The following is an 18,152-nucleotide window of genomic DNA, read 5'->3' as shown; positions in this document are numbered from 1 at the left end:
CATTAACAACAATGTACACTGTTTGTTTTCGTTTCCGTCACTCTACTTCAGACACCGAATCAATTCCAATGTTTATATTTTTCGGATAAAAAACATTTTTCAATATTTAAAAACAACAATAGAGGTGAATTAAAAACAAACAACATTGACCAGATAATTACCGTGGATGATTGTTTTTACTAATTAAAAACAATAGAGGTGAATTAACGCAATGATCATATAGATCGGCACGAGGAAACTCCACAAAAGCTTGGTCCAAAAGAGGTCAGTAAAATTTGAACTCGTAATTTCTCATACTATAACACAATTTTTTTCAATCTTGAAAGTTAAATTCATAAACTTCAAGAAAGTTAGAATTTGCGTTTCAGAAAAAAAAAACAAAAAGAAAGTTATAAGTAATTTGAATCATGGTCATGATTTCGGTCAAATTGAATAATGAGACATTTCTAAAAGATCATGACGAAGATGTGACTACTTCTTTTAAAGTTCGTGACCCTGACTGGCTATAAACATTGCTCACTCCATCCCCTGAAGTTTGAGCAGTTTTCTTTCCGATTATCCCATTAAACTTGAGCATTTTTTTTACGTAGAATTTTTTTTCTCTTTATTTATATTTTCACCATTTCACCAGCACTTAACACACATAATACTAACTCTTTAAAATCTGTGTTCAAAATAAATTGCTCAAGCTTCACGGACAAAGGGAGTATAAATTTATGCTATAATATCCTATACCTACAATTTACAGGAACCAAATCAAATGTAGTTAATGTAAAGCAGATCATTTGGAAAAAGTTAGGAAATGTTCTCATAATTTCATAACGAATAATTGCGATACATTTATGTTAACGCTTTTTACTTTTTAGATTGGGCTAAATTGTACGGATAATTAAAAATAGTTTCACTTCACTGATAAATAATTATAAGAATTCTGTCGTCGTAAAATAATTTGATTCCAAAATTTTAATTTTTTGTATTTCGTAGAATTTTAATAAAATAAGGAAGTATAATTAAAAAAAATTAAGAAAATAATGCAACATTTCATAATTCTTATTCCCAGCCTATCTTAGTTTTTTTCTTAGTCTTATGATTTTTACACTAGCTACTTGCGCATTTAATTATTTTATTTTATTTTATTAAAATGCAAACTATAGTTTTACTTATTTAATATTTTTTTGTGTTCTAAATTATTATTATTATTATTATTATTATTATTATTATTATTATTATTATTATTATTATTATTATTATTATTATTATTATTTAATTTTTAGAAATTATGAATCACATGATAGGTACTTTAATAAGCTAATAGTTGTTGCTAGAAAAGTGATTATAAATAATTTGTGGTTCAGAGTTCGAATTCCGTAAGTAATGAAAAGTTTATTTTTTCTGAATTCATAATCTTTCAGAGCGAATTCAGAGTTGACTAATTTTATACTTCATTCGTCCACGAAATGAATACTCATATTTCCTTTTTCGTTCGTCCATGAAATGAATACACATTTCTTTTTTTGACAAGTGTACCCTAAACAACCCTTTAATTAGTACCTTCAAAAAGTGGGACACTTATTCTATTCACACTACACTCAATACATTTCTTAAAACTTGTGTCGTCCACAAATGGATACACTCAATACATTTCTTAGAGATGTTACAAAACCCAGATTCGTTAGTTGCCCGGGTCTTCCGGGCCAAGTACTTCAAGGACGGGGACTTCATGTGAGCGGCCGTGCCCCCGAAAGCCTCGTATGTGTGGAGATCCATTGCGTGGAGCAGATCTTTATTACGTGAGGGTATGGCTTGGAGTGTTGGCAATGGGCGTAACATCAAGGTATATTTGGATGTGTGGATGAGGGGGGATGCAGAAGCTGGTGGTGAGCATAGAGGTTCAAAATGGTGAGGAGTTGGTGGCAGATCTGTTGGATAGCAATAGGGTGTGGGATGTTCAGAAAATCGCGAGTAGATTTAGGCCCTATGAAAGGGATAAAATTTTGGGAAATCCAATTGGGGAACGAGGGGATGTCGATCAATGTTTCTGGAAAGCTGACCCGAGAGGATTGTTTACGGTGAAGTCAGCTTATTTGATGGGCATGGGATACCATGTTCAACACCCCAACCAAAGTAATGAGGATAGGAAGAAATGGGGAAGGTTGGTGTTGAACGTCACTATACCCCCGAAGGCGAGAGTTTTTCTATGGCAGGCATTAACGGATATTATACCAACTCCTGTTAATCTTAAACGGCACCATGTGCCGAGTGAGGGGATATGCGAGATCTATAAAGATCAATGGGGAACTATTAGCCACTCTTTATTGTACTGTACGCAGGTGAAAGAGGTGTGGAGTAGCTCGAGGTTTTGGGAGATTATCAAGAAGGTGAAAGGTATGACGATGGTTGATATAGCATAATCGATTCATTTCTTTTTTGAGTGTGAGGAGTATGCTTTATAGGGTATTATGCTTTGGAAAACATGGACTTACTTATGTAACATCAAGCATGGTACTAAAGAAGGTTATGAGAAGCCTTGTGAAGCAGATGGAAGAGCCTACCTGGACATGTATTTGGCGGCGAAGCCAACTTATACCATCGAGATATGGCTTGGCGTGAAGCTTGGGATGAAAAAATGGGAAAAACCAAAGAGATGAATAATCCGAGTTGATAAGGATGCTAGGTATGATCCGGAGAAATGAGAGTTTAGGGTTGGGATAATTGCTCGTAACTGTGAAGAGACGGTGGAGGTGGCTGTGGCACGAAAGATGTCGCCGGCGTCGAGTGTCATGATGGCCGAAATCATGGCAATTATTGAGGGGATTGTGGTTTGTGTGGAACGAGAGCTGGCCCCGGTGGTGATTTACACAAACTCAATATTAGCGGCTAGAGCTATGGTGAATAAGGAGGAGGATGAACGATGCCTTCCTGCATACTTGAAAGATATAGTGAAAGTGGCAAGAGATAATTTTTGATTGAGATTAAACATGTTTATAGAGAGGCTAATCAAACTGCTCATAGATTAGCCATTTTTTTGCGCAGCTGTTAGGAGTCTGTCATTTGGACAAATGTTTTACCTATTTGGCTGAAGGAGATTGTAGATGCTGATGTTTCTTAATTAATGAAAGTATCTTTTTCCTAAAAAAAAATGTAAAGTGGTGGGTTTGTGGCAATTGGTGTAAATATGTGATAATTGTAAGGATAATAATTAGTTAAATTGTTTCCAAAAATATATTAGCAAGATGTTTTGAAGACGAACAAAAAAAGAAATAAAGAAAAGATGATTCATGGACGAGAGAATAATATTTTATGGTTAGGGATCAAATTAAGAGCATCTCCACTCGCCGGTGCGAGTGGAGTGTCGATCCGGGGCGCTGGGAGGCGAGCAGCGTTGGAGACCCGCCCTGATGCGAGGCGGTGTCTTAGCTAAGACACGGGACGAAGGGAGGAAATGGTTAGCGCGTCCGGAGGACACGTCCCATTTAAAAAAAAATCGAAATTCATTTTTTAAATTTAAAATAGCCGTTGCAAATTTTAAAAAAAATCGACCGTTGCTGTTTTAAACGGCTATTTTTTATTTTATTTTTTTATTTTTTTTTTCCTTTTTTCCCTTCTACAAATACCACTATTCCACAATATCAAATTCACCACTTTCTCAACTACAATTCTCTCTTTAAATTTTTTTTAAATCCCAACAACAATTCTCTCTTCTACATTTTGCTTGTAATGGATCGTGAATTCGATGAATACCTCGAGCAACAAGGTGGTTCGAGGCTTCCAATGATGGGATTTGCTCCATTTTCGCAAGCCTCCAATGTCTTGGCTAATTTCAAGAAGCAATTCTCCTACATCAAAGCTTGGAAAGTGCTTCGCGAATGTGAGAGATTCATGTCGCAAGCCGGGGATGTCCACTCCGCAAAGAAGTCGAAGGGCTCCGATGGTGGAGCAACCACCACTTCTTCGGAGCCGAGTGTCACGACGAGACCCCAAGGCCAAAAAGTGGCAAAGCGAGACAAGGGCAAGGCGAAGAAGGGAGGAGGGTCTTCGGGAGGAGGTTCGACGTTCTCCGACGCCCTCGAGAAGGTGGCCGAAAGCATGAAGGAGCATGCTCTGAAAACGGGAGAAATTGCCGAGGTCAAAAAAATGCAAGCCGGGATGAAACGAGAGGAGATGGATATGAAGCTCTTGAACAAGGACACGACGGGTATGACGGAGGCACAATTGGCCTTGCACAACCACCTAGTCCAAGAAGTGCTCAAGCGTCGAGGACTTATTTAAATTAGGAAATTATTGTTATTTTTTATTTTATTATCGTATTTTAATTATGTTTTTAATTTTATTTGAATTATTGTAATGTTTAATTTTATTTTTAATGAAATTGAGAATTTAAAAATAAAAGTGTAGAAATATGAATTTTGTGGAAATGGAGATTTAAGACACTCTCTAAGTACCAATGCATTGGAGTGGAGTGTGTCTTAGGTGGGGACCACCATCTAAGACACCCCTAAGACACCATGCATTGGAGATGCTCTAAGTAAGTAGCGAAAATTTTATTTTTATGAGTTCATAATTATTCACAACAAATTTAAAGTGAACTAATTTTATATGATAAGTGTGATATTATTCAGGGATCAAATTATATAGGGGGCAAAAATTTTATTTTTCTTAATTCACACTTTTTTCACAAAGGGTGCACTTTCTATAATAATTTGAAGATAAATCATTAGTATATATCCAAAAAATAGAAGTTCTTATATGATCTAAATTTATCTAATTTGTAATTATGTTTTTTACGGATTATTTATTTATATTAGCATATGTATTATCTTTTGAATTAGATTTAACATTAGATTGATATTCATACATAATAAAAAAAATATTAAATATGATTTACATTGATATATTTTGTATTTTTTTAATTTTTTCACTGGCATTTCAAAGTTCAAAAATAAAATATTAAATATAATTATAAAATTTTGCCGTAAAAAATTGCATATAAAATTTTAATAACTATATTAGTTATAATAAATTGACTATCATAATATGTTTATACAGTAATTGGTTTATATATATATATATATATATATATATATATATATATATATAGGGTTGGGTTCCGGTGGATCCCTATGCTTATAATAGATCCGTAGATCCAAATCTAGACCACACATTTATGACATGTGGCGCATCAAGATGGTGACACGTGGCAAGGCATTTCAAGGCAAAATCTGGAGAGGGGTAAAATTGGAATGTAATTTTCGAGAAAAAAAAAATTAGATTTTTTCAAAATAGGTATATTTTAGATGCATAAAGTTTCATACGAGAATGCATGAACTTTCATATAAAAATGTATAAAGTTTCATATAAAAATGCATAAGATTTCACCCCACCCCCCACACCCCTGAACCCCACCCCACCCCCCCAAAAAAAAAAATTTATTTTTTTAAAAACTGATTTTCTGACCACTGACCCACCCCTACCCCCACCCACCCCCCCCCACAATTTTTTTTTTTATTTTCTCAAAAACTGATTTTCTGACCACTGACCCCCCCACCCCCCAAATTTTTTTTTTTTTGAAAATCAGTTTTGAAAAAAATAAAAATAAAAAAAAATTTGGGGGGAGGGTGGGTGGGGTGGGGGGTGACAAACATGGTTTTCATACCTTAATTCCACATGTTTTGTTGTCATTTCCCTTCATGTTTTGCTTGTGAATGCTTGTTTGTGCCCGAATATTTAGTTTTATGAAGATTTGATATCTTGGTGTAGTTTTGGAATAATTTCAGGAAAAATAAAGGATTAATTGGAGGATTTTGAAGATATGAGATTGAAGTACGTCTCGAGAGGAATCCGTGAGCGCAAACGGCGACCAAATCCGAGTCCGGACGAGGGAGAACGGAGCAAAACGAGCGGACTGTGCAAAACGCCCAGTACCCCGCGGTCACCACCCGCGGCCGCGGGGTAAGACCGCGGGTCAGCTGTTCCCGACTCAGGAGACACCCGCGGTCACCACCCGCGGCCACGGGGCGGGACCGCGGGTCCCCTGAGCATCCCCCACGTTTGAAGACCGCGGACACGGGCCGTGACCGCGGGAAAAGAGCGGAGCATCCCCAAGTGGGCCCTCAGTCGCGTTTTTCAGCCCTTAAACCCCATTTTTCCCCTTTTCCTCACATTATTCATCTTCCCCAACCTCAAACACACCCATTTTTCCATCTTCCCCAATTCCTCCACACCAAACCCTAGCCTCCATTACCACATCTTTTTACCAAGATTGAATGCATTGAAGAGGAGAGAAGATTGGAGAAAGCTCATTAATAGGATTTGTCACTTCTTACTCTCTCTTTCATTTATGTATTTCTTTGATTTAGGTTTGTTGTTTGTGAACATGTTTGGATAAAATCCCCCATTAATTTGGGGATTAGGCTCATGGATGATGTAATTAATTGATTATTATGCTCATTATTAGTCTTTGATTATGCCTTCTTCATTATCTTTTCAAGCCCTAGTTTTATTCCTTGTATGAAGTGTTGGCCACTCTTTATGCATTTCTAATTTGTAATTTGAATCGGGAGAGGATAATTGCAATAGATTAGGAGCTTGAAACATATTGACTCAATAAACCGGGAGGTTGAGAGTTGGATGAGAGTTTACCGATCCTTTGTGCTTTTGGGAGTTATAGGTTAGAAGTTGACCGGGGACGGCAACTATGACCCGTAATCTACCGTTTTAGTCGTCCGGGAGGGGGCTAGAACTAGTGGGGAGATCACTCTAGATAAATAGGAATATCAAGACTAATATTGAGCTAATTTGAAGTCCATTGCTAATCCATCGATGCCTAATCCCTAAACCACCTTCATCACTTAATTAATCCACTTTGTTTGATTGTTCTTATTTTGTCTTTGAATTTGTTAGTTAATCAAACCACTCACCTCCTTGTTTAGTCTAAATAGCTCTAGCATAATGAATTAGGATAATCACTAGATTGAACTACTAATCCTTGTGGGATACGACCTTGCTTCCATATATTACAACTACTCGTATACTTGCGGCGTGGTGAAAATATTAGCGAACAGGGGGGCAGGGGCAGGGGTGGGGTGGCGAAACTACCAGATTTATTAAAATGAAATGCATTTTTTGTATAATTTAATGCATTTTTATGTGAAAACTTTATGCATTTTTGTTTGATTTTATATGCATGTGAAACATGCCTATTTTTGGGGGGTGGTAATGGGGAGGGTTGGGGGGTGGTGTGGGCTGGATTGGGGGGTGGTATGGGGTGGGGTGGTGAAAATATCAAAACTGAAAAAATTAAATGCATTTTTCTGTTCAAAGTTATGCATTTCATGTGAAAACTTTATGTATCTTTGTGTGAAACTATATGCATCTAAAATATTATCTATTTTGAGAAAATCTAAAAAAAAATATATTGTTTTTTTAATTATTAAATTCGAAAATTACATTCCAATTTTACCCCTCCAGATTTTGCCTTGGAATCCTTGCCACGTGTCACCATCTTGATGCGCCACATGTCATAAATGTGTTGTCAAGATTTGGATCTAGGGATCTATTATAAGCATTGGGATCTATATGATCTCATTCCTATATATATATAGGAATTTTATTGTGTTAATGTTATTATAGTATTACTTTTTTGTAATTTTAATAATTATATAATACTCATTAACTTTAATAGTATACTTATCGAGTTGATAATATCTTTATGATGCACTATTTCAAATAAAATAATATTTTAATTAATAAAAAATATATTTTATATAATTGATCTATCTCGTAAATAGCGATGTTTTGACATTTTTATAATTTAAAATAGAAGCCTCTCCATTTTAAATTTTAGTACGACGACACGTTATTTTCTTCAGCTAATCGAGATTGAAAATATATTGATTTTTAGAGAATATGTTATCCACGAAAAAACCTTGTATTTAGCATAAACTTGTGATTAATACGTAATGGAAAAAAAAGTGTGCGTGGGTCCCAGGGTGGATAAACATAAACCAGTAGTGAAGGCTACTGTGAATTCTTATTTTAGTAATTAGTTATTATGCGTTTGTTGGTTGAATTGCTAAGATCTGCTCTCTCTGTCTTCCCAACTCCTCATACTCAATCGAGAAAGCTTCCACAACAGTTCAACGTCTTTCCTTTTGTGTGTTTCAAATTTCGTGTTTCAAAAGTGGACGACGAGACTGTACCTATCTGAGATCTGACAAACTATACATTTCCGGTGATTCGATTGCCAACCTCAACTGAAGTAAGATTCTTTGTTCAAATTAACTGTTGTCGACGATTTTCCTTGATATCTGTGTGCTCGGATTCTTTCGCATTTGTCTGTTCAGCACATGTTGCTCCGAATTGTTGAACTCAGTGGAAATGCGCAGGTAGAAATGGAGTGAGTTAGTTGTATATGGAGATGACAATGTATGGAATCTTCATTCTTACATTTGATTTCTGTTCCTGTACTGTCTGCATATCTAATTAAGTGAAATGTGTCTTTGGAATATTTGATCATTTGGTAGTGATTTGCACATTTAAGGTGTTATGAAATCATGCACATGTTGACTTTATGCTGTCTTGTTTCTGTTTTTAAGATGTTTGTGATTGTGCATTATGATGTTGAGGAATTTTGGGGCAAATTGAGTCCTGAAAATGATTATGGTTTCTTTGTTTTGTAGTTTTTGCTTGGGATAGGACCACTGAGGAGTGATAAGAGGATGGCAAAAGGTAGTTGGTTTTCATCAGTAAAGAAGGCTCTAGGCCTGCGTTCCAAGGTAAAGGAGGAAGCCAAATTTGGTTTAATTGATGAGATTACGGTTTGATTGTTTGCTAAAATTTGATGATCAATTGATGGATTGTTGGTGCCTCTGATTTTTTCTGTGATTCATGATTCCAGAGATCAAGTAAATCAAAGAAGATATTGCTTGTGAATGAAATGCCATCAGCCTCTGATTTACCAAATCCAGAGAGTTTTGAAGTTTCTAATCCTCATCCACCTCCACAACTGGGAAACATGAGGTCGACGGAGTTGGAGAATGAGCAGACAAAGCATGCTCACTCCGTTGCAGTTGCTGCAGCTGTAGATACTGAAGTAGAGATAGCTGCTGTGGAGGCTACTCCAGAGGTGGTTCCACTGCCTACAGTGACTCAAGTTGCTGGAAAACACCAGGAGGAAGTTGCAGCACTCAAAATTCAGACTGCTTTCCGTGGTTACCTGGTATGCTGCAATGCAAATTTGCTCATTTTTTACTTCATCACTGAACTTGATTATAGTGATTGTTTTGAACTTCAACATTAATGAATGTTTCTACCTATGTTCTTGAGGTCATGAGCTGTGGATAATGTGCCCCTATTTTCAAGATTGAAAGTGTTTAATTGCTGACGGTGAATCCTAGATATGATCATGCTTGTATGCTGGCTTCAATCTGGTTACCTCTGTTAGTTTGTACCTGATGCATATTATAAGTAGCTAAATTAATTCTGTGATATGGTTATATTCAGTCAAAGAATTTTTATTAGATCTAGAACTTAGTGATGAGGCAATAACTATTACTTGTGGATCTTTAATCAATGCCTCATTGACTGTACTTGTAGAAAGGTGAAGAGTGCCATATTTACATAGCTCTATAACTACTAACTATTGTGTTTTATTCAGGTTCTTATTCAAGATAGAGTCTTTAAGTAGAATTATATTTAATCGGGGCTAGGTATTCTGTTCCTGATTTTCAGGCGAGGAGGGCATTGCGAGCTTTGAGAGGGTTAGTCAGACTGAAGTCACTTGTTGATGGCCCAGCAGCAGAACGCCAGACTTCAAACACTCTGAAATGTTTGCAGACTCTATCTCGCTTGCAATCTCAGATCCAATCAAGAAGAACCAGAATGTTGGACGAAAGCAGGGCAGTTCAGAGGCAGCTCTTGCAGAGACGTGTAAAAGAGCTGGATAGCTTGAGAGTGAGTTCTTTCGCTGATGCAATTATGTCTTTGTTAGAAACCTAGCATCTGCATGTGGATATCTTCGGTAGATATGTAAAGTATTAATCTGATAGGGGATGTGGTTCGAACAATCCAAGGGAAGTAACTTTGATGCGAGTTTTGTAGCATATGTTGATATTTGATAGCCCGATCCTCGTAAATGTGACTACTAACTGAGGTCTCAGTATCTCTTTGACTAAAAGACTCTTCAATGATGGTGCAGATGGCAGAGGAATGGGATGATAGTTTACAAACGAAAGAGGAAACTGAGGCGAGCCTGCTCCACAAATACGAAGCTGCAATGAGACGCGAAAGAGCTCTTGCTTATTCATACACTCACCAGGTACCTCTTATATATGGCAATCTAAACATCTCCTGCCTCTATTCGACACAAGGAAACATAAGATCACTAATTACCTTCATTTTGAGAATGAGAAAAATTCGGCATGCATTAACTTGATAAAATGTCACTTAAAACAGCAAACGTGGAAGAAATCAGCAAAATTGAACAACTTATTGTTCATGGACCCAACAAATCCTCACTGGGGTTGGAGCTGGTTGGAACGATGGATGGCTGCTACTCCTCTTGAGACTAAAAACACAGCAGGGAAAGATCTCAACGGTGATCATTTATCCATCAAAATTGGAGAAATCACAAAGTCCTTTGCCCGTCATCAGCTAAACTCGGATAATCCATCTCCAGCAGCTAGTCAGAAGGCGTCTTATGGCCACCGGGCCCCTGCCATTCCCTCTCCAAAGGCTGTATCTTCATTGGCTGCACGAAAACTAAGAAATGCGAGTCCAAAGGTGAGCATGATGAGTCAAGAGGATGACTCAAGAAGCGTGTTCAGTGTTCAATCAGAGAGAAATAGGAGGAGGCATAGCATAGCTGGTTCAGTTAGAGACGACGAGAGCTTGGATAGCTCTCCATCCATTCCCAGTTACATGACACCAACTCGCTCCGCAAAGGCCAGGTTCAACTCTCAAAGTCCATCAGGATTAACAGATAAAGAAGAAACTGCTGCTTTTGCAAAGAAACGCCTCTCTTTTCCACCTTCACCGGGCAGGGCTAGGCGACATTCAGGCCCTCCAAAAGTCGAAACCAGCTCCCTAGTGAACGGAAATGTGAATGGAGGATTAGTTAATTGATAACCTAAAGAGCGCTGCATGGCAATAAGGAGCTGAAATCCAGAGAAAAAATGAAAGAAATTAGTTGTTTTCATATATTGATTCTTGATGCTGCATTCATATAAATTGTTGTTTATTTATTGTACTTGAGGGCTTGATGGATCCAGTCTTCAGCAAATGCTGCTATAGATTTTATTTTGTTTTATACTGTTGTTAGGTTTGTCACGTTTGGGAGCCACTCTATAAGGATAGCCTATCACAAAGGATTACATGAAATTATATGTTATATTAAATTTTATTTTATTTATGATCTAATAATTGCATTGTATATATATGATATTGTATGACTGGATGATACTGCCGTTTCTTTCCCTTTTTCTTCCTGCTAAATTATCGCGTTTGCAACTATTATTGATATAATATAAACAAATATATTTGCTTTTTGAATTTTGGTGATTCAAGTTGTAAAAATGGTCAAATAATTTGAAATTTTTGGTGGCCTTAATCATCCATTTAATATCTCATAATACTCATGTTTTTCTCTTTTTTTTAAAAAAAAAAAGAAAGAAAAATAACTTAAATGTTAATGCCTAGCCTTACGATTAACTCACAATCAACTCCCAATTTTGGCATCAAAAACCACAAGTCAGGTGTGCGTGTGTTGGCTAAGCAGTAAGGGGTTAATGCCTAAGATCAAAGATCTTGGGTTCAAGTCCCCTGTGATGCAGCCATTTAATTGTGAAGAAAAGGTCTTGAGCTCGTCACCTTGGCCATTTAATTGTGAAGAAAAGGTCTTGAGCTCATCTAAAGTTGATGTTAAATGGTTGGTTTTTTTGGGGGGCGGCGCATGTTTTAAGAAATTGATTAAGATGATGTATGGCTAAGCTTATTTTAAAGAGCTTATAAGAGCATTCACAACAGAGTTACTCCATAGTAGTGTCTTATGTGTGCCATCTCAACAAGACAATAACTACCTCCTTTTTTAACTACTCATATTTTAACTACCTATCCATATTTTCTCCATTATTTATGTATTTTATTTTTTGTATTATAGTTTACTTCATAAAATTAATATAATTACACGAATTAATTACTTTTTTAAATTAATAAAATATAATTTTAAAATTAATATAATTATATTAATAAAATTAAAATTCAAACGCGTATATTATTCAAAAGCAAATTCATACAACACAACAAATTTGTGCCAAAATATAAACTTACAAAAAAAGAAGAATCAACGGCTAGAAAAGGCAAAAAAAAGAAGCAAATGAAGAAAATGAAACTAAAATTCTAAAACAGAAAAGGACGGGGGGAATTAAAGCCCATTTTCTTCGGTGGACCCTAATGTCAGGCTGTTATCCGGATAGATGTTTTGTTATCTGTACATTTTTGGCTACACTATTTCTGCAACTCTATTATGGTGCTCTTCTTACCACCTAGACAACTACCTCAAAATTTTCTTGAAGTTTATAAGATCTTTTAAAAGTTTATAAAATATAATTTTTCTTAAGAGCATATGAGTTGTCAATGTATTTAGATAATTGAGATTATAAACTAGAGAGAGAGAGAAAATCTTTGTTAAAGAGAGATGAAATTAGAATAATTTATGATGAAAATAAAAAATCATAATTAAGTTATTTTATAAAAATGAGTCTTACTTATAAGATAATAAAAAAATAAATTGGTGTAGATGAACTTATTTTTTAAGGAGCTTATTATAAATTATTTAAAAATTTATTTTGCAAAACACTTTGAATAACTTCATAAACTCATAAACAGCTTATAAATTATTTTAAAGAATTTATAAGCTCTATTAAACACCCTCTAAAGCCAAACATCCTCTAAGTAATTGCGTATGAGAGACTAACAGTGGAATACTGATTCTTTTTTTATTGCGAGTTAATTATGTGGTGGTATATTTGCAAAAAAAAGAAAGGAAATGAGTATTTATGTGATGAACGAGAATCATAGAAAAATATGGATGTTCACTTGATGGATAAAAGAAATAAATAAAAAATACTGGAATACAATTTTCATGGGAGTGAATCTTATTTTGCACTTGCATCTAAACTCTAGTTGAAAAATAAAAAACCAAAAACAAAAAAAGAGCCCTAATTAATTACTCTCTCTTTGTTCCATAAATAATGGCTTTTTTTTTTTTTTTGAGTTGTTCCATATATAATGACATATAGGGCTGTAAATAAACAGAACTACTCGCGAGCTATTCCAGATTCGGCTCGAAAAAAGCTCATTCGGAGCTTGATTCGATAATAAACAAGCCGAGCTCGAGCCTTATTTCGAGCTCTAATTGAATGCTAAATAGAGGTTTCCAAGAGAAGAAGAATCCAGAACCATGAAGCTTTGAATTCGTGTTGAAATCGGAAATGGTGAGTGCAGCTGTTCGCCACCATTAACATCTGAAGCTAGCGATCATGAATCGCTTTGTTAAGCCGTTTTACACCGCAACAATCGCCAGCTGCCGCAAATCCACTCAGCGCGGGTTTTCATTGTTGCAGAAGGGAAACACACAAACAGACTTGGGACAGAAGGTACCACCCCTTAATTACACTATACAATCCTCTAGGTGTGTGTGCATTTTGTTAGTCCAAGGGTTCTGCGCTTGCCTTGGCTTAATCGAGGATTGGATTTTTCAGTTGATGAATCGAAATGCTCTTCAAGCTCGGGAATTTTTGCGTCTTCGAATAATTTTTTACTTTCTTCTCCGTAAATTTAGTTGCATTGCCTAATCGCGGATACTTGATTCCACTTAGTTTTATTTCTGCCAGGAACAACTCTTCTTTGTTTATTGGTTTATTGATTGGGGAAGACCTGGATTCTTTTCTCAATTTTGTATTCGTTGTACTGGATCATTTTAATATACTCAAGAGTTTGTGGAATTTGGAAGACCGAAGTTACTATCTTCTTCTTATTATTATCTGTTTATCCCCCTCATATTATATTGTTGCTCAATGAAATGCAGCATTTATGCAGAAGGAATGCAGTGATACAGACTCGGAATTTCTCATCACCCTATAAAAGAGGTAGGTGATGTCTCCTTATTGCATTTGCTTTCTTGAGATTTAAAGGAAGTGATTGAATAATTTTGGTACTGGAAGTGACGTCTCTTTATTCATTGATACTGGAAGTGACTGAATACCTTTTGGTGGTTGGATATTTTGGTTCCCTTTTTTATTAGTTTCATGGAATCATGGATAACTATTTAGGGGGCGTTTACTTTGAAGGATTAGCCTTGATAGATAAAAATAGTAAGACTAATCCCTTGTTTACTTTGTTGTATTGAAACGTTGGGATATCCCAAAGCCCTTGATTATTTTTATCATTTAAGCTAGTTTGCTTGATTCTTATCCTATCAAAAGGGTGGGATTGGAATAATCCTACTATTGAGGATAAAAATACTCAATCCTCCATTTTATCAATCATGCAAAGTAAACGCCCGTCATTGTATTCACTGGGTGACTTCAATTGTTTAAATGTGCTTTTGTTTCCGATTCCAGTTCGCATCAGGAATGAAAATTCTGTGCCATGTAGGTGGCAGTGGCCTCGTATTAATAATATGGTGTCGTTTTGTATGAGATGAGTGGACTTGCAAGTTGCAACATTTCTGCTCTATTATAGGTAGTTTCTTGAGTTGAAATAATTATGCATGAAACGAAGGAGATGTAACTGTGTTCTGCTGAGCTCTTCCATTCTATAATTCTCAATGGGGATCAAGTAAATGTAACTTGGATAAATGCTGAACACTTCCTCTTGTATAAATTCAACGAGGTTTTAAATACATTTAACATGGATAGATAGCTAAAGTGAATGAGTATGTGCTCGATATTCCGTGTTGTGTGTGCATTTGTGTGTTGTATATTTGGTCTGGTGCGGTGGGGGAGATGGTTGGGGTGGGAGGTGTTTGTATGGTCTTCTGAGCTTCTCATTTAAGTGTGAGACCTGTTCATATTTTTAGGCATACAAAAGATCATATATTTGTTAATTTAGATTTCGGTACTTTAATTTATATTCTGATACCAAATTAATTTTCTACAGTACTAGATGAGAAATCACTGGAAGAGGATGTTGAAAGAAAAATGGGATGGCTATTGAAGCTATTTTTTGCTGGAACCGCAACTATAATCGGCTACCACTTATTTCCATACATGGGTATGTCTATTGAAAAGGGTGGTGATTTGAAATGTAGCTTTTCAACCTTTGAATCAAAATTCAAAACTCAGATGTTTATGATGTTGGACTTTTTTAGGAGAAAATGTGATGCAGCAGTCTGTTAAACTTTTACAAGTGAAGGATCCTTTATTCAAAAGAATGGGGGCATCCAGATTAGCGCGGTTTTCAATAGATGGTAATACTTAAATTTTCAGGTGCAGTAAATACCATGTTATTGATCCTGGCATGTGTAGGCCAAGTTATACTCTCCTTTCCTCGAGTAAAATGTTTGCTAGTCTGTTCTTTTGTTGATCTTCCATGATTATCTAAATGAGTGGGAACCTTATGTTACGTGAGTTAAAAGATCTCATCAGGATTAAGTTTCAATAGTTATGTCATAATCAGCGGTTCTTCCTCTTAAATCCTGATTCAAATATGCTCACTTGCTTTTAAGACGCATACTACCCAACATATTAGGTTTTAACCAACCATGTCGTAGAAGAATAACAAGATAGGTATGTTAGCAACCTTACGAAGGGAGACCAACAAGAGGAAAAGAAAAAGTTACAGCAGAACAAGTAAAGCTACAATCCAAAATAAGACGCTACAAAAATGTGTGAATGCTTGACATTCTTACAGCGCTCATGTAACTCTGGAGTAGCATGTTCTGAATCTTCTGATCAAGGGTGCTGATGACTTCTATTACAATCTTTGTCTGATAGCTGAAATAATGCTGTTGCTGATATCTTGGATGCTTATGATTCTCTTTTTGCTTTCAGATAAAAGAAGAATGAAAATAGTTGAATTAGGTGGAGCTCAGGGGCTTGTGAATATGTTAGCGGGTGCTAAAGATGACCGCACTCGAAGGCTAGCTTTGAAAGCTCTTGTTGCCATCTCAAAGTCAGGTCAGATTTACAACGTTGTTTGCTTCTTTTAGTATGGGTCATGTGTTCAGAAACGCTCTGGTTTAATTCAATTCCAAATTAGCCTGTTCAAATATCGGTTTCCTTCTCTTCATATACTGTACCAGATCAGTCAATTACTGCTCACAGAAGATAAACATTGTCGATCTTTTCATTCTTATTTATTAACTGGAAACATTATTATTTATTGTTGCTTCGCAAATGTCCTCTTACCATCCTGTTTCTGTTCCCACACGATAAACATAAGCGATGCAGATGCATGAGTAGAACAATTCCCTGACACTCTCTTCGCTATCTGATGCTGCAGATGGAGCGGTGGATGCTATACATGAAGCTGGAGCGATACCTGTGATCAAGGCCACCCCTGATTCCAGCGAGTACAAGGAAGTCGGAGAATACAAGATGAACTTGCTGGCTAGATTTGAGGATCTCAGATATGATACTTCATCTTGATATGTAATGGAAAGATTTTGAACTGTTTGTTATGGTTTATGAGATTAATAATTTGCTGATACGTCTGGAGCTCTTGCAGGCCGCTTCAGATAAGTTTATAGCATACATAAATATTGTTGTGATCATCACTGGATAATTTTGATTAATTGATTGTGTTTGGCGGGAGTATCTCATTTTTCAATTTTTAGCTTCTATTTCTCCCTACTTGTTCACCTTATCAGTATAAGTGCGTGTGTGTTTATATATGTATAGGGTTGGTTACGGTAAAAACTACAATATAAAATGAGAACCGCATAATTACTGCATTTGAAAAAAATGGGAAAAAATTAAATTTTTGTTCCCTCCAAGATTCAAAATTCAAATATTGCATTCATTAATCAAGATGATGCATTCACTATATATTTTTACGATTGAATGGTTGAAAATGGTCTTCCATTTTGATTTTATTTAAAAGTTTTCATTTGAATATATATAGAGATAAGTATACTGAGAATGCTATCTTTCATGAGAAATGAGAATGATTGTATAAGTCAGTATATAGTGTTGTGTTGTATAAGATGCAGTATAATATTGCTTAAAATTTTTATATGGGTTCGAATCTTGGAGAGAGCGAAAATTTTATCAAATTATTTGAATTTTGTTATGCAGTCATTACAAACAGCTTATGCGAATTACAAGCATTTTATGCAACATACATACTGGTCTTATGCAATCATTCTCCATTCTCATTTGATCTTCTATATATATATATATATATATATATATATATATATATATATGGTTAGGTTCCGTGGAGAACTGCAAATAAGTAGAGAACGGAGAACAATAAATAAATCTAAAAATTTAATGAATATATCACATAACTAATGATATGTGTATTCAGTCAAAATACAGAAAAAATATATAAAAACACGCCCCCTCTCATGATTCGAATCCAGACCAAAACTTGTTCATTAGATACATTGATTTATTCATCGAAATTATTGAATTACTAGTAAATGACCCGTCGAATTTCGACGGGATCTATTAAAATATAAATTTATAAAATTATTTAATATTATATTTTTTGTTTTATGAATTTCTTTTTACTAAAATGGAGAATTTAATAAAATTATTTTAAAGTAAAAGGCTGTAATATTTATTTGAAATTGATCTAATTTAAATGTCTTTATGAAATTTATATGTAAACATAGTTTCAACCCACAAGATATTAAAAGAGAAATTGTAACAATTATTTGAAACGTACATAAATTAGATGTCTGTAGCTGGAACTAATAACTGAAAAAAATAAGAAAAATAAATAAATTAAATAAAATCATTAATGACTTAAACTATCAAAGTTTGAATAAATTATTAAATTTGACATGTAGGGTTGTCCATGACTAAAAACATATTTCGGTAGATATAATCCTACATTTGAAAGAGATTGTCCCTGATTTTTATTTATTTTCATAGCAAAACAAACACTCACAGATAATTGTCTTCTCTAAAATCGAATTGAAAATT

General features: G+C 35.3%; 2 protein-coding genes across 2 annotated transcripts; both read left to right on the top strand.

Moving 5' to 3' along the window:
* The first annotated feature begins 7,916 nt into the window (after nucleotides 1–7,916).
* LOC131000994 (protein IQ-DOMAIN 2-like) lies at nucleotides 7,917–11,415 on the top strand. Its single transcript, XM_057927147.1, has 6 exons — nucleotides 7,917–8,257; nucleotides 8,679–8,774; nucleotides 8,897–9,217; nucleotides 9,730–9,951; nucleotides 10,196–10,315; nucleotides 10,453–11,415. Exons 2-6 carry the CDS (start codon nucleotides 8,718–8,720, stop codon nucleotides 11,119–11,121), a joined length of 1,389 nt encoding a protein of 462 aa, XP_057783130.1. The 5' UTR covers nucleotides 7,917–8,257; nucleotides 8,679–8,717; the 3' UTR covers nucleotides 11,122–11,415.
* A 1,725-nt stretch (nucleotides 11,416–13,140) lies between these two features.
* On the top strand, nucleotides 13,141–16,827 carry LOC131000993 (uncharacterized). The gene is made up of 6 exons (XM_057927145.1): nucleotides 13,141–13,652; nucleotides 14,084–14,144; nucleotides 15,157–15,270; nucleotides 15,368–15,466; nucleotides 16,050–16,175; nucleotides 16,501–16,827. Exons 1-6 carry the CDS (start codon nucleotides 13,536–13,538, stop codon nucleotides 16,644–16,646), a joined length of 663 nt encoding a protein of 220 aa, XP_057783128.1. The 5' UTR covers nucleotides 13,141–13,535; the 3' UTR covers nucleotides 16,647–16,827.
* The last annotated feature ends 1,325 nt before the right edge of the window (nucleotides 16,828–18,152 follow it).

Source organism: Salvia miltiorrhiza, chromosome 8 (assembly GCF_028751815.1).
Source record: "Salvia miltiorrhiza cultivar Shanhuang (shh) chromosome 8, IMPLAD_Smil_shh, whole genome shotgun sequence".
NCBI lineage: Eukaryota > Viridiplantae > Streptophyta > Magnoliopsida > Lamiales > Lamiaceae > Salvia > Salvia miltiorrhiza.
Note: the sequence above shows the minus strand (reverse complement) of the source record. Positions and strands in the feature narration are given on the sequence as shown.

What these genes read in the sequence shown, in the direction of transcription:
- LOC131000994 (XM_057927147.1), top strand. Translation starts at nt 8,718, where the DNA reads ATGGCAAAAGGTAGTTGGTTTTCATCAGTAAAGAAGGCTCTAGGCCTG. An exon ending in CTCTAGGCCTGCGTTCCAAG is followed by an intron (nt 8,775 to 8,896) that starts GTAAAGGAGGAA and finishes TCATGATTCCAG; the next exon opens with AGATCAAGTAAATCAAAGAA. An exon ending in AAGAGCTGGATAGCTTGAGA is followed by an intron (nt 9,952 to 10,195) that starts GTGAGTTCTTTC and finishes ATGATGGTGCAG; the next exon opens with ATGGCAGAGGAATGGGATGA.
- LOC131000993 (XM_057927145.1), top strand. Translation starts at nt 13,536, where the DNA reads ATGAATCGCTTTGTTAAGCCGTTTTACACCGCAACAATCGCCAGCTGC. An exon ending in CTCATCACCCTATAAAAGAG is followed by an intron (nt 14,145 to 15,156) that starts GTAGGTGATGTC and finishes AATTTTCTACAG; the next exon opens with TACTAGATGAGAAATCACTG. An exon ending in AGCGCGGTTTTCAATAGATG is followed by an intron (nt 15,467 to 16,049) that starts GTAATACTTAAA and finishes TTTTGCTTTCAG; the next exon opens with ATAAAAGAAGAATGAAAATA.